Raw genomic sequence first — 23,533 nt, forward strand, 5'->3', positions numbered from 1 at the left:
GAAATCAATAGTCTTCATTTATCTCCTGCAATGCAGCCAGGCTGTCTGAGTCAGCGTTCAGGAACGGCTTGCAGGACATGTGCCAGAAAAAGAAAAGAGGAACAGAGAGCGTGGCTTTCTGTGAAAGAGGGACAAGCACGTCCGATTCGAGATCACAGCCCCCACAGACAAGCATTTGGGGAGGAAGAAGCAAGACTTATGTAAGAAAAGTCAACAAGACATGGAAGAACAAATCCACAAAACACCTCACAGTAACGTGAATAAACATTCACATACACTTCTGGGTCGGAATGCCCACCTAGTGTGTATTAGCATAAACAGTCGGTTAGTCTTAAGTGAATGTAAACAAGTGGCAGTAATAAAAAAAAAAGTCTCAAAACATCTGCAGTAGCAACCTAATAGACCTGTTGCTGTTAGTAATATTTTTTGTTCGGTTACACTTTATTTGAAGGTGTCCTTATTACAGTATAGGGCTCCAGACAAAAAAAAAAAAATCGAGTAAGGAGCCATTGGCTCCTATAAGAAAAAAACTTAGGTGCCAAATTATTTTTTTTAGGTGCCACAGAATAAAAGTGTTTTATTTTATTATAATTATTATTATTTTCCTACATTTTAACATTTCAATCATACTGCATTTTAATCCATCTTGTAGATGATCAGGTCGACCTGGGAACTAAGGATCACTTAAAGTGGGAACTAAATGTCTTTTCAAACTTGAAATATACAGTCACAAAGAATTGTTCATTACACAGAATCTGTATTAATATAATGGACCATAAGCATCACTTGGCCACTGAGTGTAGTTTGGGTTTCACACATTCAGTCTGTTTTTCTTCATTAGTAAAATGCAATTTTATAAGAGGAGTTGAATCATGTATAGATTAAGTAAAAATCCGTCAAAACCGTATTGTTTGAATTTCGTTATGAATTTGGCATCATTTTAAAGCTGATACTTTGTTTATTAAAAAGTAACAGAGCACAAAGCTTTTGCGATTACTGGACGGCAAGTGCGCTACAAATAATATGAAGTTCACGCATTAACACAGCATAGACTAAGATTTTGGTAAGAAGAAGCCATATTAGTAATGATTATAAATGAGAATTGTTGACGATATTGCCAACATCCACACAGCTGATAGCTTTACCTATTGTAGTTTGTTCAAGTTTTGCACGAAATAGACACAGCTTTTCTGCACTTTCACTTGCATGTCTCCATCATTTCAAACTCTCTCGCGCTGCACAACTGAGCTGCGTTTAGCAGACTGTGATTCAGCGCTGCTGTGCGGCAGAGACGAGGACTGTTTCAAACTCTTTTTTCCACTAAAGCTTTGATGCGCATCGTCTTTTAATTTCAAGTTTAATACGGGAACATAACAAAAGATGTGATCGCAAAACAATCAGGAAAAAAGGCATTGCATGCAAATATTTAAGTCATAACATGTAAATATATATAGTCGCCAGTGGCGATTGCAGCAAAAACTTCACTCGCAAATTAATATTTTTGCTCGCAATTGCGACCGTTTTAGTCACAGTCTGGAGCCCTGCAGTGTAATTATACATTTACGTACTGAGTAATATTAATTAACTATATGGTTAGGGTTTGTCTTAGGGTTACTTGCATGTAATTATGCATAATTAATTGTTATTATAATAGTAAGTTCTGTACATGTAACGTGTAACAAGAACACCTAAAAAAAGGTGTTACCATTTGTTCTATTGCTCGTAATTTGTTTCCTTGTTCGTTATTTTATTTATCATTTACTTAAACAATTGCTTTATTGTAATTACTTGTAATTTGTGACTTGTAATTACTAATATAATGTACTATGTAATAATTACTTGAATAAATAACATTAATATTTATTTAAATTAATTTACATGAGTGACAAATTGTTTGTTAATATTTGTATTAATATTTTCAGGTAAAGTTAGCAATTTTATGAACCAAATAAAAATTGAATAACTACCTTCAAAAAGTTATAGACACATATACATATAAATATATGTATTAGCTTATTAGATTTTATTTTTTATATTTTCTGTTTTCACTTGAATTTTAGGTTTAGCAATTTTGTTGTTTTGTCATTTTATTCTTTTTTTGTTTTTTTTTGTCTACATAGTTATAGTTTATTCATTGGTTTTAGTTTTTCAAGTAGTACCTGAAGTTGAAAAGTACCTGAAAATGAAAATAATAAATGTTACCTTGGACACAAGCTGGAATTACAATAGTTTAAGTTTTTTTCTATTTTATTTCATACGTTTTTTTTTTCTTTGAAATTATGAAAAATGTTTTTTTGTTATGGTTTTAATTTCAGTTAACTATAACAACATACATATAAATAAAAATACACAGACAGACAGACAGACAGACAGACAAAGATTATTAAGTTATATGAGAGCATGTGGGTTAGATGCAAGCTTTTATGGTTCTTTTCTTGGTTTGGAATGACATAAGAGTGAGTAAATTATAACTGGCATATTAATGATATTAAAATTGAAATTTTGGCCCAACAGTTCAAAGCCAGGCTAGTCAAAGTCAGCCGAATGCGCCCAAGCTCTTACTAAAACCAAGCTGCAAAACAATCCTGAAGCCAAAAGCAGTGCACTCACAATCAAACAGGCAAACAAAAACAGGCCTTATTACAGACTTCACACATCCCTACCCTCACCCAGGATCTTCCTGTTCCGCTGCTTTGTCTTGGCTCAGTGAGAATTATGCAAATGTAGGCCAATACACAAGCTGGCACAGAGCTGGCACACAGGCCGAATCCTGATGTGAGCGGATGGCAGAATCAGCTCTGCAGTGCCACAGCCTGCTTGACACTTTCTCTCTCTGTTGCCGTCTGTCTCTCCCTCTCGTTTCTGTGCCCACAGAGGACAATGGCTTCATTGTGCTCTACTTCTATTGAGCTGAGTCTGTACAGCACTCGCTGTTGATCAGCAAGTGTTGGAAGGCTCGGAGCTCAGCGTTTGCTTGAAGATATATGCTTATTGAAAAATGAACACAAAGCATTCTGCAGTGTGATCTTAAAATCAAACACACTTCTCCTTTAGGCACCACAACTTCCCTCAACTCTTTCCTGGCTGTCTTTGTCTTTCTTCTTTATGGTTAGATACTTGCATCCAGTAGTGTAAGACTGTCTAGAGAGAATCTTTTTCGCAAGTGCTGTTCTGACTCCACGTTAACGACCAATAACGCAATTAAGGATGAAGTGTTATCAAAATTATGGCTGATACCGACATGTAGATAAATATTTTCATGCTATGGCAGAAAATAAATTCTACACTATTTTATCGAAATGTGTTACAATTGAAACACTTATTTTAAATGCTACAAGTGAATTTGTTTCATCATATTACAATATACAGTATAAAAACAGTGGTTTTACAATTTTTACAATTAGAGTTGCTCTGGGAAATTCTGTTATAGTAATATTTTAATATTTAAATTTAAAGGTAAAGTATGCGATTTTCTGCACAACAAGCAGCATTAAACGGAAGTGCGATCTTTTTAAGTACATAAAATAATAAAAATGTCACAACTACCTAAAAAAAGTATTTATTATAATAAAAATATGATTTAAAATTATAAAATAAATTATAGTTATTGTTATTATTTTGAATTAGACTTTAGTTAAGGTCTGATTAGTTTTGATGTTTTTGTAATTTTATTTTTTAAATATCTATGTTAATTTAAATTCACTAGTTTAATTTTAATTTTAAAATAATACTCGGTACTATTTAATACTATAATACTTCATGTTAGTTCAAACATTTTAATATTTAAATATTTATTAAACTATTAATATTTTTAAAGATTAACTTTAAACTAATATGCACAATTAAATAATCGATGACAATAACAATAAAAAATTAAAAAATTGTAATTCCAGTAATTAATACCAATGAAAAAAAAAAATACTGGTCAAAACTTATATCATTCATCGCTAAAATTGATTGCATGCCAGAAATATGCATTTAATTAAACACTAATAGACTACAAGCAAACAAAATACAATAAAGATTTGTGAAATATTACAGAGATTATGAAAAATGATTCAGAAATACGTAGTAGATCAGTAAATGTGAAAATTTTGCTTTCAAATATGAGCAGGGAGTGAGCGAGGAGCGGGAAAAAGAAAACCTGGAGTGGAGTTATTGGAGAATGTTTTGCATGTGAGCCGAAAAGGAAAGTAATTTCGAAAGGTAGACAAACGTATTAACTTATTTTTATAAAAGATTTCTATAACAAACATTTTTTATTTGGATTCACACGCACAATGAATCATGCACAATAAGACTGAGAATGTGCATTAAGAAAGTAAACAGTCAATTTTGACTTCGTGTTGACTTAAAAGTTTTCCAGTTGCCTGGCAACAATGTTTTTTCTTAGCACGGTGGCTAGCGAAACGAAACTATGAAGTAATGATTATTTCTCAAAAAAAAAAAGTGGGGGACAAACATAGAAATGACTAAATGCTGTAAATGTTACACCCCTGATTTCCATTCATGCTTCCATGATTTTGAACGTGCACAGGCATGGCGGTGTGAACCACAGGGGCTGAAGTACTATCAGGACTGTGTTGACATCATGGTCTACATACTTGTCAGGGCGTAGTTTGGGTTCTCCAGCTCCATACGCTGAATCTGGGCTCCCAGGTAAACTTTGATGTCGATGCCCTTGGCGCCAGAAGAGGAGTTGAAGAAACGAGAAGGGATTTTTGAGGCGATGTCAGGCTCCTCACGCCCAAAGCCGAGGTTGTACAAGATCTCCTCTGGATCCTCCTCATACAGGTCCAGAAGTTCTGACACACTGCAGGAAAAACAACAACTATCTTCATCTGCATGCAAACAGACAATCGATGTTTGCCAAAGCAACGCATTACAGTCATTGCATACACAAGATGTTCAAAAAAACTACTGTGTGACCTTCCACAGATTACATTTTAAAATGTAAAAAATGCATACTCAAAAGTCTGCTAATATTTATATTAATATTTTGATATTTAAAAGGTAATGCGTGTAATTTTCAGCACCATTAACAGTATCAAAACCGCAAAAAACACTTAAAAATGTGTTAATTGCTTATTCAACAGAATATCAAACATGGCGGCATTTATTTAATGTAATACAGGCAAACAATGTTATGTTTTAAACAACAAACCATAAATTAGGGCAAAAAGTGATTAAAAAATAAAGAAAATAAAGAAAATCAAAAATGGCTGAGAAATGTGAAGTTTTGAGAAGACCTCTAGCAATGCTTGTTTGCAGATGCCAGATGTTTTTAGTATTATTTTACATTATTTAATATCTTATAATTGGTATTATCCAGCTAACCAATATTGGCATCAGTTTTCATACAAATATCTAGAGTGCAGTATAGCAGCATAATTTTGATATAATGTTTTATACACATTGGCATTGGCTTATTTATTAATGTCGATATCTGAATCTAGCTCAGTTATGTAGGAAATTGGTTGCCATGGACAATATGGGTGTAGCATTATATATATACACAAGTAGTGTTGTCACGGTACCAAAATTTCAGTATTCGGGATACCAGTGAAAATCCACGGTTCTCGGTACCAATTTTGGTACCACATGCTAATTAAAAAAACAAACTATTTTTTAATAATAAAGTCAAACAAAAATAAAATGTACAAAAATCAAGTTTTTCCGCAAGTAATAAAAGTATGAAAAACAGTAAACAGTAAAGTTTCACTCAAATTTAATTTGTCTTTTAATTAATGAAATTTAAACGCATTTAATTTTTTTTGGTAAATAAAGGGGATTTACTATTAAAATTAAAATATGGATGAAATATATTGCGTGATTTATTTCTTTAAAAATAAATATAATTTTTTTTTCAACAGCAATAATAGTATCACATACATTCTACTAAATAATAGTAATATATTTCTGGCATAATGTCTTTAAGATAAACTTTTATTTCAACAGGTTGCTGTGAATACCTTTAAATTTCTGTGTGTAGCTATATGATATGATGCTGATTTTACTCAAATGAAACGGTAAAATGCTCATGAAGTGACTCTCAGAGCAGTTCTGGAGATGTTGTTTATGTATTTGTCTTCATTGAGACAGCAGATGCTGAAATCACCACAAGCGTCAGGCGCGCTTCAGTGTGTGTAGTAAAAAAAAAACAAACAAACAAAAAAAAAAAAACACGCCATTCATTCATTCACACACACACACACACACAGAGACTCGCAGAACATGCGGGATTCATATCTGAATCGACTTTTGCGGCTTAATATTTACAGATACTAGTCCATGTCATGATTTAATTTAAGTGTAATGACCTACTTTTGATTAATTCATCCAAACTTTGACAAATTCCGTGACACTCCTTGTTAAACTGTAAATTCCATTTTTATAACTGGATTCCGAGATTCCATCCGCGTTTTCTGCATCGCTGAAATCATAGGGCCGTACACATCAAGAACCGGGTTGACCGGGTACTCGGTACCACCGGTACTTAAAAAAACCTGGTACCGTGACGTTTTCATTTCTTTTTAGTACCGACTTGGTACCGAAGTACCGGGTATTTTGACAACACTATATACAAGTAATATTAATACATATAATACATGAATATATACAATACATTAATTCATATAATTAGCTTATATACCTAAAAAGATTTACTTATATAGCTAAAATGATACAAAATATATCAGATTCATTGGTTCAGTTGTTGCTGTTTCACAAGCCCAGAGATTTTGCATGTGTTAATGACCATAGTACATCATTCTTGTAAAGTACCTGGACACGGTGGTGCTGCTCTTTCCAGAGCCTGTGGAGTTCATACTTCTGCCCTTCTGCTTGAACTGGCACCTTTTGGCCTCGGCTGCAATTTCATAGCTGAGGAAAGAAGACAGTGACCCGCCTGTGACCAGACCAAAACAGAAAGAGATGGGAACATTGTGGAAGACCTACTTACCCATTGGCCGCTGTTTTTGTGCTGCTCTTCTGGAGGTGATTGGCTGTAGAGACGAGAAAGGAGGAGAAGCTTAACTGTGCTGGATTCTTACCTAATTTGATACCAAATTCCCTTGAACCCACCTGTCAACCTTTAACACAACAAAAGCCCTGGCTGCCATTTTAGCATAGTGGGACTTGTCAGAAATTCCTTACAAAACAGCCTTATTCAACGTTGTGACGATGTTAATTTCCAAAAGTGATTTATTCAGCAGAGAACCATCCACTCCGGATGACAATCCACATTGTGGAACGTTTTCCTTAGCACTTTGCGCACAATGACAGAATTATACGAACACACATCCTAACCTGCCAAACGATTTGTGTTACAAATCACATTAGACACCAGGTTTTAGTTCACTAAAGAGGACAGGATTGAACACAGAGACTTAGGAGGACATTAGCCAGAGCTTTTCTGGCCTGAAACGTCCTGGCTTACATGCATTCATCCATCAGCCTCGGGTAAAAATGCTCAACCTTAAATTTCCACAGAAATTCCCACAACTGGTGCTGCCTGATTCCTGTGCTCTTGTCAATAAGAGTGGATCGAGTCATTCAGTGGAACAAGCCTGGACTCGTTTCTTCACATACAGACACATTGAAGGGTGAAATCTGCTCGACTGCAATAACACAATAGCTTGTTGAGACTGTGAAGAGCGTTTTCACTCGACTTGTGTGGTTTAAACTAGTCATTCTAAAACTGTAAAAATGCACCCACACATATAATATCATAATTAACCAAGAAAAAAAAAGTAGAGGTCCAATTATACAAGCAAATACCGCAATAATAATATTTTTAAAATGTCACTGATGCAAAATTCTAATTATTGTTTTAATTATTTGGTAACTTTATTTTTCTTTTAAGTTGCATAGATATGGTCCAACACTTGTCAAGTATTAAATGTGAAAAAATGTCTCTGACAAGTTAAAAAAAAAAAAAAAATGAAAAATAAGTATTACCCAGGAAGCATAGCATCATAGGATGCAAGTTTATTTTTCCCTCTAGAAATGCTGGAATGACATGTGGTTAGTGTTTCACTAAGGAAAAAAAAAAATATTAAACTAGTGCTGTCAAAAGATTAATCGTGATTAATCTCATCCAAAATAAATGTTTTTGATTACATAATATATGTGTGCATTGTGTATATTTATTATGTATATATAAAGATACACACATAGACTACAGCATATATTTTGAAAATATTTACATGTATATATTTATATTCATATAATTTATCTCATGCATAAATATATTTAATATATAAACGTAACATTTTTCTTTAATATATACATGCATGTGTGTAGTTATACATGCATAATAAATATACATGTTTATTTATATATACACATAATAAATATATATCATATATTTTTAAACATTCTCTTTATTTAGTTTTTCATCATGTGCAAAATTAATTTGACAAAGTAATTTATTTTTTTTAAACAAATTCAGCAAATACTTTTAGATAAATAAATAATTTAATGGGTGATAATAAATATTTATGACTGTAAAAAGACTGTAAAAACCCTGATCATGCAACAAAAACGGTGTAAAACAAAAATCCACTCCCTAATCAAACATTGTGCATCAGCATGAAACAATTCCTGATTGTCAGCTAACATCAGACTTCTGCTACATTTCTGACATCGAGACCTTGTGGAATAAAAAGTGAGATGCAAAGTCACTTTTATTATTAAAGCGTTCTAACACATGCGCCATAGGGTGCAAACCATGAAACCAGAGATAAGTTATCTGATGTGCCAAGACCAGTCTTTTAACCTGAGTATCACATGCAAGTGTGTGCATGTCGCCCTGTGTCCTTGTGCAAACTCTAAACAGCACATAATCCAAAGAGAAACAAAGACTAATCAGCACAAAAATTGACAAATGATATACTACTACTAATAAAAAAACAAAACAAAACAAAAAAACAGACATAACGCCAGCAGTCATTCTTGTTTGTCGGCTGGTTCATTAACCTCAAAAGAGCTACGTGGAATTCTTGAAATTCTTTGTCAGATTCCTCACAAAGAAGCACACTTGAGAGCAATTATGTCCGATTGAGGAAGAAAGTGCAAAGTACTTACCCTCAGCTCCCAGGGACAGGTCATCTTCAAAGCTACAGCCATTCTTTAACGGTCCTAAAAAAAAAAAAAAACCCAAAGAGAACAGCTTTCAGAGAGAAAACACTTTGTGCTGACCTATCGCGATGAATAAGTGATCATTTCCCATTCTCTTCCCCCATAAAAAAAACACTCCAACGCATCCAAGTAGCACTTCAAAGCCCGAATGTGGCTTTAGCTCGCACGCACTGAGAGGTTAACGGTAAATATTTACTCTTTTAAGTGCAATTGCCTTACCTAAGTAGCTATCCGAAATAATGCCGATGCAGTTTTGAATGACTTGATCCATAACACATTATCCTGCTCTTGGATTCGGTCCCGTTTAGTATTAAACTCTGAGGAAACGTTCGTCTAATCAGGCACTTCTTTGCCTGGAGTGTGTGGGGGTCTGCTATTGGCCCCAAAGCAGTGTGTGTGTGTGTGTGCGTGTGCGAGCGAATGTGCATGCGCTGTAGTGCATTGTGAGAGACCTTGCTCCAAAGTTCACAAGGAGTGGTAGAGAAAAGAGTCAGCAGGCAGTTGAGTAACTTTTTGCAGTAAAACCTACTTCAGACTAACATAGAAAGCTTCTGTAAATTCAGATAAACGTCTGAAGATGATGATAGACTCACCTCTGGACGGACTGCCGCTTTGTTCATCCAAAGAGGCCCCGAGAGGAGTCCTGTTGAAAGATCAATAACACGTCATATCCTCTCTTTCTACTCGCCAAATCTCTCCCTAAAAAATGGCACTCGAGCAGAAACACACACACAAACACCCTTCCCTCTCTTGAAGTGTTATTTTCCTTCAGCAAAGCACTGACACAGGTTCTCTTGGCATGAACTTGTTGTCTCGACACTTACAAAACTCTGCCTTCGAAATCCCCTGCCACTTTCATCCAGACACCTGGAGATCCGAACGGCGTGAGAAAAAAAACACACCGCGTAAAACGAGGCTAAGAATAGCTCGCGTTGTGCTGCACGCTGGCCATGTTTCACAACACCAGCGGCAGCACCACCACCGAAGTCTCTCTAGCTCCGGATATCCAGCAAACTCTCGGCAGTAGAGACACTTACATTTCCTGTCAGGCTGTAGGAGGATGTCTGTCTGGTGTGTGTTTAATGATAATGAGCAGGAATTGGGAATAGGACGAGCACGAGGTATTTTTATTGACCTAGTGTGTGGCGTTGATGCTCAAACATGCTGCATCTGGTTTCAACGGGTGAATTTACACTAGGAGCGTTTGATTAAATCAACTGTGAAGGAACAGATCAGCCAAAAAAATGTTTTTGCCATTATTTACTCATAATGCCATCTAAAACTGGTTATTTACATTTAATAACAGGTATTTTTTCCAGTAGAGCACGAAATTGAGAATGAGGTTTTTTTTTTGTAAAATTTATATTTGTTTGTGTGTGTGTGTACTGTATATGATAGACAATTATATCACTTTTATTACATATACTAAAGTTCAAAAGTTTGGGGTTTGTATGATTTTTTTTTTTTTTTAAATAAATAAATAAAATAAAATAACACTTTTATCCAGCAAGGATGCGTTAAATTGATCAACAGCGACAATAATGCTTTATAATGTTACTAACACTTTTATAATGTTACACAAAATAAGTGCTGCTCTTTTTAACTTTCTATTCATCAGAATTATGATGATGATGACGATGATGATAAGAAGACATGTTTCTTGAGCATCAAATCAGCATATTAAAATGACTTCTTAAGGATCATGTGACACTGAAGACTGGAGTAATGGCTACTAAAAATTCAGCTATGCCATACAGGAATAAATTATATTTTAACATATCATCAAATAAAAAAATAGTTATTTTTAATTGTAAAAATATTTCATAACATTACAGTCTTAACTGTATTTTTGATCAAATAAATGCAGAATTGGTGAGCATAAGAGACTTTTAAAAACATTAGAAACCAACCCCAAACTTTTGAAAGGAAACATGTAAGGGATAATCAACGGCTAGCCGTGCATTAAATGATTTGAATGCACAATGTGGAGGTGAAGAACTGCCCGACGCGCAGCGAAGTGCATTCAAATCGTTTAATGCACAGCTAGCCATTGATTATCCCATTTATGCCATGGTCATTTGCCAGCATTCACATATTAAAGATGTTAACAATATTTGTGCTGCAATATTTGACCGTAACGATAAAAATGACGGTTATTTTCGTTTGTATTACTATTCAACTGTAACTGTATGTTACTATGGTTTCCAATGTTTATAGGAAGCGCATTAATATAGAATGTGATAAAACTGACCTGGAACTACCTGTACAGTTCAACGAATTTAATCAACACCTGCCAGCCAATCAGAATCGAGTATTCAGACAGACCATGGCATAACAAATTATGGCCCATTTCAAACATGATGTGGGTCCATTTTAGTAATTTTGTTTCCTCTGAAACAGCACCATAACTTAATTCTATACAAGTTGTTTATACCTTCACTGTACCAAAAAAAAAAAAAAAATCTTTTTGGATTCATTCCAGCTTTTAAATTCAAAGATTCAAACATTTCTGGAATCTCTGTTTTGTTTTTCACATGGAAGGTTTATGTTGGTCATGAGGGACGTATATCTACAAAGTTCCTCCTACGCGTCATTGCCTAACAGTTGTACATCTTAAAAAAAAAAAAAAAAAAAAGAAAAGCCTGGCAGTACAGAAAGACTAAACACTCTGAGGAAAACTTCAGCATTTCATGGGCCCCAAAGGCCACCGAAAAAAAGCACAAAGGACAATAGTCAGTCCTCACAAGCAACGACTTTCCTGACTCTGGGAAGATCACGGTCTGAACCCGCTGAACTATTCACACGATTCTCTCAAATTTACTGCTTGTCACCAAAGACAAAGGACAGAATGCTTTTCTATGCCGCATCTGAGCGTTTTGTTTACTTACCAATTCACGTCATACTGTGGCGTGTACACAGGTCTTTCTCACACCATTTGCATTTGTATTTTATGAGCAGCGAGTCTGTTAGGTAACTCACCTGCAGGTCCTGAGCCAGTTCTCTACTTGATTTGGTTTACGACCTGAGGAGAAAAAAATACAAGTAACTGTTCCGTGTAATAAACAAATGAATTTCCATAAAAGCAACAACAAGCAAACAGTAAACAACAAATCTAACAGCGACGACAAACACAGAGCGGTTCTCCGAACTACCACTGTGGTCTGCGATTCTTTCGTTTCTTTCGAAACCTTTATTTGCTCTTAATTGGTTTATCATGACTTGAATGGAGAATCAAATGCCAAGCCGAGCAGCCAAACCTCTGAAATCTCTCCCTGCTGTTCACTACCACATTACAGCTTCCAGTACACCTTCCCACAGAGTTTCTAACCCCCAAAATCCCTGCATCAAGTTGAGATACTCAAATATAAATTATGGTAATTCTATGTATCGCTGAATCTTTATAGTGCAATAAATGCTGACATTCTCAAAATGCAGACTGTTATCTGTAGGCTTAATTCATGTAACAGTATGGTAAGAGCAGCTCAGTGACATTAAAAGACAATACAATCCATAACAGGCAAATTATCTGTTAAAATATTAGTTATCGGTATCAGCCTAAAATAAACAGTATGATGACATAAAAGCAAAGCAGGGCCAAAATATTAAATACACATTTACATTATAATTGTAGTCAATTTCCTGGCAATATTTTTTCATCATCCAGTAAATATGATGACTTTAATGTGATTAACTTTAATTTCTACAGAATTGTGAGTTTTAACAGCATCTCTGATTTCAACATCTGTAGCAAAAATGCTGTTAGACTTGGTAAGTTAAATTTATCATTGCGAATCAGTTCAAATTTTCTAATTCAATCAACCGATTAAACTTTTTGTTTGCATCATCCCTTGAAAATGCCTGTTATTTTTCATTTCAGAAATGTTTAAGTAAAAATATGTGATAATAAAAATATAAATATTGCTGGTTATTACTACGCATTTGCTATATTAAAATGCACATGAAATTAAAATAATCATTTTAACTTAGAAAAACATGCATTGTATGTATTTTAGCTAGCTTTCTCCTCATCTTAGCTCTTGCAATAAATATTTTGAATCTACATGCCTGCTTGGTTAACTTCTCTGGTATGTAGTATCTGTTAGTACAGAAACAAACAGATCTGAACTGTTACGCCATTAACAGAAGCACTGTACCTGTTTCTGAGGCTGTCGAAGTCTTATCCTCCATAGGCTGGGCAGACAGCGGCTCCTCTGCGCCCTGATCCTGAGACTCAGAAGCCTGCCAGGAGTCTCGGCTCTGAGCCCAGGCCCTCCTCTTCAATCTGGCAGGGGGGGACTCGCACTCCTCCATGTCCTTGGATCGGACGGGATACTAGACTGGGGGACGGTTCACCTGCAGAGAAGCGAAAAGGGACGGACTCAGACCTGAATGACATGACAATAGCCAGGCCCCCTTTCTCTAGAGGGATTGATAGCAGGCCCAAAGAGCACTGTCTTGTGTCATACGAAGCAGATATGTAAGAATCTGAACGAAGTCACATTAACCAAAACTATTCAAACATCTTATGCTCATTTGAGCACTTTAAGAACAGAACTGCAAGAGCCAACATGTCTTTGATGCATTAGCTGCACTAGCTAGGTTAAGGGTGTTAACTGAAAAAACACAATATGTAACAGACCATGTGTCACACTGTCTGCAATCACACAGACACTTGACATCAAGGGCCAAAATGACTTTACAGACAATGTTTACTAAGAATCAAGCATGGCATACAGTGCATGGCCTTGATCCAAAACAGACTATAATAATATATGTAATAGCCTAAATTTGTATGAATTCCTACATTCTTATTTTACATGAATAATTAAAGTGAATCTGTAATCTAGTGTGAGTGTAATACATATCACAAAAGCAAAGTGTTTAAGGAATGAAATGTGCTGAAAGTTGCAGATGAGTTTGTTTCTTTAGCAAAACAGATTTGTAAAAATGTAGCATTACATCACTTGCTCATCAATGGATCCTCTGAAGTGAATGGGTGCCGTCAAAAAAGTGAGTCCCCAAACAACTGATAAAAACATCACAATAATCCACAAGTAACACACATGGTACATCAATTAAATAAACAAGAAACAATTCCATCATTAAGGCATTTTAACTTTAATCTGTTACGTCTGGCCAAAATATGAGTCCATGATCTACAATAATGCTTCCTCCAGTAAAAACGTCCATCTTCTGTTGTCCTCACACATCAAAACCCACGACATATTTGTTTAGAAATGTTTTGGAATTTGGACTGGTCACACTTGTAAACAGCATTTCATTTGTACATATCTCTTGCCTGATTCAGACAGGATGACCTTATGGATAGAGGACTTGTATTTTGAGCCAGAAGCAACAGTTTGAAGTTAAAAACGTCATAAAGATTACTTGTGGATTAATGTGATGTTTTTATCAGTTGTTTGGACTTCACTTTGACGGCACCCATTCACTGCAGAGGATCCATTGGTGAGCAAGTGAGGTAATGCTAAATTTCTCCAAATCTGTTTTGATGAAGAAACAAACTCTTAGATGACCTGAAGGTGAGTAGCCTACATTTTCAGCATGTTTTCTTTTTTGGGTAAACTATTTCTTTAGAACAGCAATTATCTGTGGCATGTTTTTGTCCAATAATAGATGCTAGAGGTGCAGAAATGACACACTGCAGCTTTAAATAGCATAATCATCCTGACACAGTCAGCCTAAATAGTCTAAAGCGAAAATTTTTTTGCAATACATTTTATTTCTATAACATGACCAAAATGTGGTGATAACCCAAATAACCAAAATAACTAACCTAAAAATAAATAAATAGGTACATGTGATGTTTCTGTTCAGGCGGTCAAACAGTCTGTCCAATAGAAATACGTTTTGCTTACCAAAAAAAAATAATATTATATATATATATATATATATATATATATATATATATATATATATATATATATATATATATATATATATATATATATATAGAACATTGATTCCAGAAATTACTGGAAAATCAAGTAAGAGATGAACGCCATGTGAAGGCAGCGACAACAAATAACCAGCATGAGAAACTAATAACATCTAGAGATTCCAAGATTCCTGTCCATAAGAAGCAAACCAAAGAAAAAGAGGGAAAAGGAGGGGGAGAGAGACAGATGGGGGCGGAGCAGGGGTCTTAACTGGAATAAATGGTAAAAAAGAAAAAGTCAAAAAACAAGTTGAGCAGGAAATGTCTGTTTAGTTGAAAGATTACAAGCTGGTGCGGAGTCATTTCCTGTTTTGGATCTGGCACTTTTTGAAGGAACAGATGAGCTTGACCGAATGGGATGGATTTATAATTCAGCGTTCTGATCTCCCACAATTCACACACTGCTATTAATAGCATGTGTCTATTTTCAGACTGATCATCGAAGTGTGACAAATGTAAACCACCAGGAACACCACCACATTTTATTACCAAAGTCTGGTGATTCTAAGGAAACACATCCAACATTGGGGAATATACCTAAAGGAATACACCTTCCAGAATTAGAATCTACAACAGTGCTTCTCAAAATAAGACCAAACAAGCATTGAAATAAGCTAAAACAACAACAACAACAAAAATCCCACAATCTTTGAAAATGGATATATGAGGCAGACGAATTTTAAAAGATCTGGAAAAGTCATGGAAAGTAATAAAATCTTATCAGTTCAGGGGCATTTTTAAAATGCATATGCATTTTACTACTTATGTCAAGCTCCAAAATATTTATTGGGTAGAAACTGGGAGTAAAAAATCATTTAAAATGTTATTTTGTGATAAGTAATGGCTTTTCGCCTCTTTATTAATTACATGCATACATTAAAAAGAGAAGGAAATGCACATGAAATATTAATGAGTGGATTTTTTTAATTATTTGAGAAATACAATTAGCAATACAGAAGAAACAAAACTACCACAGCTATGTTTGGAAATCATCTGACAGGGACAACAGTCAATAAAATCATTCTACAACAATATTTGATAGGAAAATGCTGCAAAGCAACCAATCACAATCAAGTATTCCATAGAGGCATGTCCTAATATTGTAGAATTGTCTAATAGGATTTGATGAATAAGTCTAATAATGCAAACACAGTCTCAGTTTCAGCTGCATATCTGTTCACAGGTTCAAATCCCATCAGAGGCTTGTTATTTTTGGACTCCTTCAACAGAACTGATGTCCAGTCTACTTGGAGAAAGTTAAAAGGAAGCAAACAGTGTCCTCCAGAATGCAGACTCCCTAAAAACCATTTCAAACACCCCCTTTCTCATTAAAAACAAATTGTTCACTTGTAACACACAAGGATTCATTACATTACCACACAAATAGGCCCCCTCTAATGTCATGTTAAGCGTAATTTACACATCAAATCAGCAAATGTTGATTAGCTATAGCAATCCAGACTGGAACACTGTGTCCACTCACATCTTTTAGGTAGTTCAAGGAAACTTTCATCTCTGACTTGAAATATTAATAAATACTATGAGTCCTACTAGTAGTTTGATACATGGCTGATCCAATGAAAAAGAACAAAATGCTAACCTAAATAGCGTGTTTATAGATTCACAGACAACACAAATGTCTTTGTCAACAAGTCATGTAACAGCAGTCAAATATGAGAGCAACACACTCCATTCCCTTTCACAAACAGCGTAGTTGTTTAATTCTATAAACACAGGAGAACTCGTGCTCTCCGCTCCATTTTGGACCTGCGATTTGTAAACACTGCCGACTGAGTTACATACTCTGCTTTAAATGGATAGAGACTTCGGGAAGAAGGATGAGGAAAGCAGTGACTTTACATAAATAAGTGCTACTAAGCAACGTCAAGCATGCCGCTCATCCACCAATCACAGAACAGATGGAGAATTCTAACTAGGAGAAACCTTTGCAGTAAACCCCCCACACAGCAAACTGTAAACACAATGTCCCAATAATCCTAGCAATCCAGCTGTGTTTTTGTTATGAACCTTGCGTTATATAAGGTATTTGCATTCATTCTGCCGTGATACAAAATCCAAAAAAGTTGCATAAATTAAATTTCACCCAATCTATTTTTTAAATGCATCTTATTGCGAAAAACTCATCTGGGCATATTTTTTTATTTGTTTGTTTATTTTAAACTTTTTGACTTTGTAATGTTTAATCAAAACTGGACTTTCCGTTTAAAATGACCTTCTCTGTCATGATGAATGCAGAATGTATGCAATCATTTAGTCTGCTTATCAGACTCTATGCTTCAACAATTAAGTAAAGGAACCAAACCCTTAAAAATGTAGTATATGTATACATTTTGGTCCATATTGATAGGGGCCACGTCTCAGTCCACTTTTTATTCATACTATGGCTTTGTGGAACTCAAAGAACTGTAATTTAATATTCAATATATTTATAATAATAATAATAATAATAATGACTATATATGTACACATACATACATAAATAATATAGTGAACAGACTTTAAACTGAGAAAAAAACTGATTCAACCCTGATCCTTTGCCATTAAAGCAGACTAACCACTTCAGACATTGTAAACCAATAGAGTCTGTGATGAATAGCTGGATGTCAGAGCTGTGAGGAAAATCAGTGACCCCCTCAGTTCCACTGAATAAACAAGCTGTCGCTATCATCTTTTTCAAACCTGTCAACAAAAGCTTGTTTGGCAGAAAACGCCTTGAGAAAATATGACTATTTTTAAAACGCTGCATGCACCCCACACATGCTCTCGCAATGACCTCTTTCTGTTGAAGTGAGGACGTCCCAGTTCCCACAACTCATTCCAGATTTGACCGGTTGCTCGTTGTGTCCATCCCCACGTCCCAAGGCCCCAAACAAAAACAGGACCGGGGTTCCAAGACAAACACGGCACAAACAACAGAACATCAAAGCCCATCCTAAGAAACATCCCACAATTAATGCATCATGCTTACACAGAGACCTAGTGATTAAGACCATATCCGGTCCAAACAGACTGATTCTCAGAGGAACCAGGCAATTTATTGAATATTTAGGATGACTTCACTGGAAATATAGATTTAAACATGCATATTTTTGGATATTCAGGATATCACAATGTCATAATATTTTTATTATGCTTTAAAAAGACAGCGTCATCAGACTAGGTTCCGGATCATTCCTTGTCTCATGAGAATGAAAGCTTAAGACAGATGAAGTATTAGTGCTTCTGAGTTATACATGAAGCGGAAGTGTATAATGTATGCGTCACTAGCATAATCAAACGGAATTGCAAAAATAATAAACAATAATTTAACACCATGTCCATTGGATGGACAAACAAGTAATTATTGAATATATTATATAAGTGGAAACAAGTGGTGGAAACATGCCTTGATTAACGGCTGTTTGAAATGGTTGGCTGTTTGGTTGAAATGATGGTTCCAGACATAGCACATGCTTAAATGTTGAAAATATATTTCATTATACATGGTCAAAATGTTGAAAAATACTGAAATGTAATTGCTTTTAACAATTTCGCACAGCCATAAATCTCAGTACTAGGCCTATCTATTTTAACCTTTAAAAGGAGCTTAATCATTTTACAGACATCTACAGCTAAAACAATATCCTAGTGAGGAAAACACAACTAGTTAAGAAAGAATGGCCAGTGACCTGAAAGTAATGTTATCTTGCATCCATGCAGTGATGTCATGAGCTTCAAAGCAGAACAAGATAAGCCTTACCCAGCAAGCTGCCCTTTTCGAACCACACCTGCAATGCTTTCCTCCCAAGTTAGAAACACAATATCCAGTTTGTGCCAGTGCCTTGGTGAACTGCCACCCTCAATGACCTTTGGTATTGGCTCTAAACACAAGCCCAAGGCCTAGCCTGTGAAATAACATGGCATTCTGACGAAGTCCTCCATTGTGATATTGTTTTAGAGACCACAGCATCTATGAAAGAAAAGGTTATTCTGTAGCCCTCCCATAAGTCCCATGGGTGTGAATGTGCTGCTGTTGACAAAATTTTAGGGCCAAATATAGAGCCCTGTGGTACGTCAAAAACAAAACAATCCTATATTTCTCTAGCTCAGCATTTCTAAACTGATAATGTTCTATATCTCTACAAAGATCACAGGATGAATGTTTGCATGCAGTGAACCATCATGAACAAAGGGGAGCTAAGAGACACAAGTGTAAAGCATGTTTTGCACAAACTGTAAAAAAGAGAATTTACTGCACTGTTCATAAATATGCTAATATATATATCAGTATATCACAAATGTTTTTACAATAAGGCACCAATACTTCAGGATCTTTTATAATTTCTTTTATTTTTTATTTTTTATTTTATTCAGGCATAGCATTTTCGACAGATCAATTAATGGTATGAAGATGGTGCATCACAGACTTCTATAAGATGCAACACTGGCCAAAAGTGAAACTAACCGAGTGAGAGAGATTGAAAGTGATACCACTGATTCACTCTCTCTCCCGTGCTTTTGGCCCAATGTTAATCGCAATCCAATTATGTCACTGTGATGCACTGCAATATATTAAATCATGACACATGACGTGTATAATGAGGTAGTTGCTGATCCCCAAATTTAATTTTTTTTTTGGATAAGAACATTACATTGCACGGAGGACGTTTCAGTAATTGTATAGATCGTTTTTGGATTTTCACATGTGAATACCATAACACGTTGATATGGGCACCAAATTTTACGTGTCACTTATGCACCGCAAACAGGAAATATGTAAAACAGACCTAAACCTAAAACTGCCTCGCTGCTTTCAGCTTAAAAAGAGATCAAGAGAGAATGCTTCCAGAACGTCTCTTTGTTATGCAAGTGTTCACCGGAGGCTTACAGTCTAAAAATCAATCTCCTTTGAGGATGTCACAAGCTTTTGTTTTGAACATGTGACACAGTGCTTATAGTAATGACACTTTGGGTAAGTCTCCCGCTCTGCTTACATTTGAGTCTTTTCCACTTGTCTTCTGACAGCGAGTGAGAGGAAGGATTGTGACAAATTCAGACACTATCAAACTCAGTGTGTCCTCAAGAAACAGAGCGATTGGAATACACACACATTTTTAATAATGTTTTTATTATATATATATAGCATTTTTTGGGGGGGGTGCAGTATGTATATGGTTGTATGTGATTACGTGTTATAGACAACAAATAATGTTTTTCTTTAGCTGTGACGTATGTGAATGTATTTTCTTGGATTTAAATATAGGAAGGGCTATATATATATATATATAATATAGTATATTTTTAAGCTCTTTTTGTATATTTAGAAATATATTTGAAAAATATCTATACATTTGTAAATATATATATATATATATATATATATATATATATATTTTTTTTTTTTTTTTTTTGTTGTTGTATGCAGAAAGCAAAAAAACTAATTAAATGTATTTTTGCACTTTATATTTCTTCACTATAATTGCACCCACTTTCATCACAGTTCTTTTACAGTATTAGCGGACAAAAGCAAAATCATATCATGCAGTTATTGCATGTGCTATTGCAGCAACCCTCAACTGTTTTTGCTTCAAGGTCCATTATACTTTCGACATCAAGTGGCGACCCAACAAATTACCATAACTGTTTATGATACACAGGTAAACAAAACGAACAGTTTATAAACATTTATTTTACCTTGCATAGTTTTGAACATTTTCATCAAGGAGGTTCTAATAAATTAGGCATTTGCCTAATTTGCCTAGTTTCTAAGCAACAGACGGAACAAAATTTTAACGTCAACATCAAAAGCCCACTCATTTTCAGATTGCGATCATAATTATTCCCCTTAAATCAGTGCAGAAAATGCGAGTACACCAATTCCATCTGGGCCTTCTCGATTTCCCTGTTAGTTTAATGCTAAATATGTTTCTAATAGCAAGAGGCAGATAAAAACACTGATTTGCGTTCTCCTGCCTTGCTGCACACTGATTAATGTTTTTTTTTATCTAAGTGTGTTTTATGGCACACTTTGTATTCCAGACACTGTGTCCTGGAGTTTGGAAGCATGCAAGAGTACAAGAGAGAAGGGGGTGCCAGGGTAACGCACAAGGTCAAACAAACCATTTGGTGGATCTTAATACTTTACAAGTGGCAAAAGCAACAGGACATTCTGTCACAGCTACTCTACCACCCAAGAAATGAGATGGGGAGATGTGGGACGTGATCTGCGTCTGGAGAGCTGATGATGTAACCTAATTACAGAATCAACACAGTGCTTGTAATGCGGTGAAGTTAGTTCAATTATCTTAGACCTTAAACAACATACCTCAAGGTGTGTGAACCACTGCCGTCATGCCACTTATAGCAAAAACGAAGCCAAACGACACTGTTTCTTAACAGTTCTGGTACCTTTATGATTTGTTTAGTACTTCAACAATAACTGATTGTACCTACTGTACCATTCAAAAGTCTGGGGTCAGTAAGATGTATTTTTATTTTATTTTATTATTTAATTTATCCAGAAAGGATGCATTAAACTGATCAAAAGTGATAGTAAATTGATTTACGTAAAATGTTACAAAAGATTTTTATTGTTCTTTTGAACTTTCTAGCCTATTCATCAAAGAATCCTGATAAAAATACATTGCGGTTTCCACCAAAATATTAAGCAGCACAATTGTTTTCATTGTTGGTAATAATAAGAAATGTTTTCTTGACCATCAAATCAGCATATTAGGATCATGTGACAAATCTGCCTTGCCATCACATAAATAGATTCAATTTTAAAATACATTAAAAGAGAAAACATTATTTATAATAAATTGTACAAATGTTTCACAAAATTCTATTTTTACTGTATTTGTGATCAAATAAATGCAGCCTTGGTGTCTCTTAAGACATTTCTTTCAAAAATACTTAAATACACTGTAAAAAAAACAAAAAAAACAAGTTGAGCCAACTTAAAATTTAAAAAAAATGTTTTTTTAACTTCAAGTATTTAATTAAGCTACATTCTGTGAACAATTAACCACTCTAATTTAAGTGTCATAACACTTTAGTACACATAATACCATAATAGTTAATGGATTAGTTTGGGTTGGACATCATGCAAGTAACAACTTGCACCAAGTCTGGAATGGTTTTGACTGATTTGAGTGATTCAAACAAATAACTGATTTATTCTTTGTTCAATCTTTGACTGATTTATTAAAAAGTATCAGCTCATAAGACTAATTTGTTCACGAGACTTCACTTAGTAAGAAAACCCCAATAGAAAGACAAGAAAAACTCACATCTAAGAAAAAAAAAACGCAGTCCAGAAATTACATGATAGAACTGGATTTCAGTTCCCAACCCAAATTGTTTCCTTATTTAAGAGCTATATCAGATCCAAAATAAAGACTAGAGGGAGAAAAGAACCGCGACATACAAAAAAATAAATAAATAAATAAATACAATTACACAAGCCTGGGCCTCCTCATCAGCTGCCTGTTTGTTAAAGGTCCAGCCACAAAGACACACCATGTACCAGCATTACGATAAAACCGTTTAATCATTAGCCTGAACAAGGTCAGCGGTTCCCAGGGTTTCAATTTGCGCAGTGTGAAACAAACATATGGAGCGCCCAGGGTGTTACCGTTAGCATGCTAGCACAACAGACACTAGGATTCAGTCAGAAACAGGTGAGGCTCCGATTTCATACCTTCCAGCGGAAATCTCTGACTCCCAGCACCTCACAGAGTAAAGCTTAAGTGAGTAATAATAATGTTATTTTTTCATAACATTACAAACGCACACACACACCCTTATGATGAATAGCACTGACATGGGACCCAGAGGAGGGCTGGCTGGAATCCCAGGAACTAGGCCTCAGCTAAGGATCTGATTATGGAAGAAATATGGAAAGCAATAGGAGGGAGTTGATGAGATAAACCAATGCGAGATCCATCAGACCGCCACGCTTCTTCAGAACGGCACTGTAAACATCTCAACACATGGTCCTGATGGATTATGAGAGCGCTGCTTTTCATTCCAGCTACTCTTAGATGCTCTGCTTAATTCACAACGCGGAATCGCCTACAGCATTGCCTGAAGTACAAGTAGTGAATATTTAATGGCAGCTCCTTGACATGAATTTCAAGCTTAGAGAGAGAATTTTTTTATTTATTTTTGATTAGACTCCTCTAAATTTTGATTAGAGGAGTCATTTTTAACGTCACTGGAAACTGTAGATAAACACACTTGCGAATACTATTCTATATTAATTTGTTTGGAGACTATAAACGGTCTACAGTTAGGCTAATAAACTATATTACTTGGCATTTTTATTATTAAGCGTAACTATTTGCGGTTTCTTAATCACATTAATGGGAATGTTTACACACGAATCAAATTCTGTCATCGGTTGTGTCCACGCCAAACTGAGCTCCATTGACT

At 35.2% G+C, this 23,533-nt stretch overlaps 1 protein-coding gene across 3 annotated transcripts in view; it reads right to left on the minus strand.

Annotated features, from left to right (window-relative positions):
• The window catches only part of itprid2 (ITPR interacting domain containing 2), a 43,710-nt gene that overhangs the window by 14,494 nt on the left and 5,683 nt on the right, over positions 1-23,533 (minus strand). Inside the window, exons 2-8 of one of the 3 annotated variants that reach the window (XM_058786482.1) lie at positions 13,296-13,494; positions 12,121-12,163; positions 9,735-9,784; positions 9,088-9,141; positions 6,962-7,004; positions 6,784-6,882; positions 4,605-4,813 (exon numbers count right to left, since the gene is read on the minus strand). In XM_058786482.1, coding sequence (XP_058642465.1) covers positions 4,605-4,813; positions 6,784-6,882; positions 6,962-7,004; positions 9,088-9,141; positions 9,735-9,784; positions 12,121-12,163; positions 13,296-13,452 — 655 coding nt within the window. In that variant the 5' untranslated portion in view covers positions 13,453-13,494. Of the gene's footprint in view, positions 1-4,604; positions 4,814-6,783; positions 6,883-6,961; positions 7,005-9,087; positions 9,142-9,360; positions 9,645-9,734; positions 9,785-9,965; positions 12,053-12,120; positions 12,164-13,295; positions 13,495-23,533 lie in introns of those variants that run through there. The other 2 variants (XM_058786483.1, XM_058786484.1) reach the window with 2 other exon arrangements.

This window comes from Onychostoma macrolepis, chromosome 09 (genome assembly GCF_012432095.1).
Source record: "Onychostoma macrolepis isolate SWU-2019 chromosome 09, ASM1243209v1, whole genome shotgun sequence".
Classification (NCBI taxonomy): domain Eukaryota; kingdom Metazoa; phylum Chordata; class Actinopteri; order Cypriniformes; family Cyprinidae; genus Onychostoma; species Onychostoma macrolepis.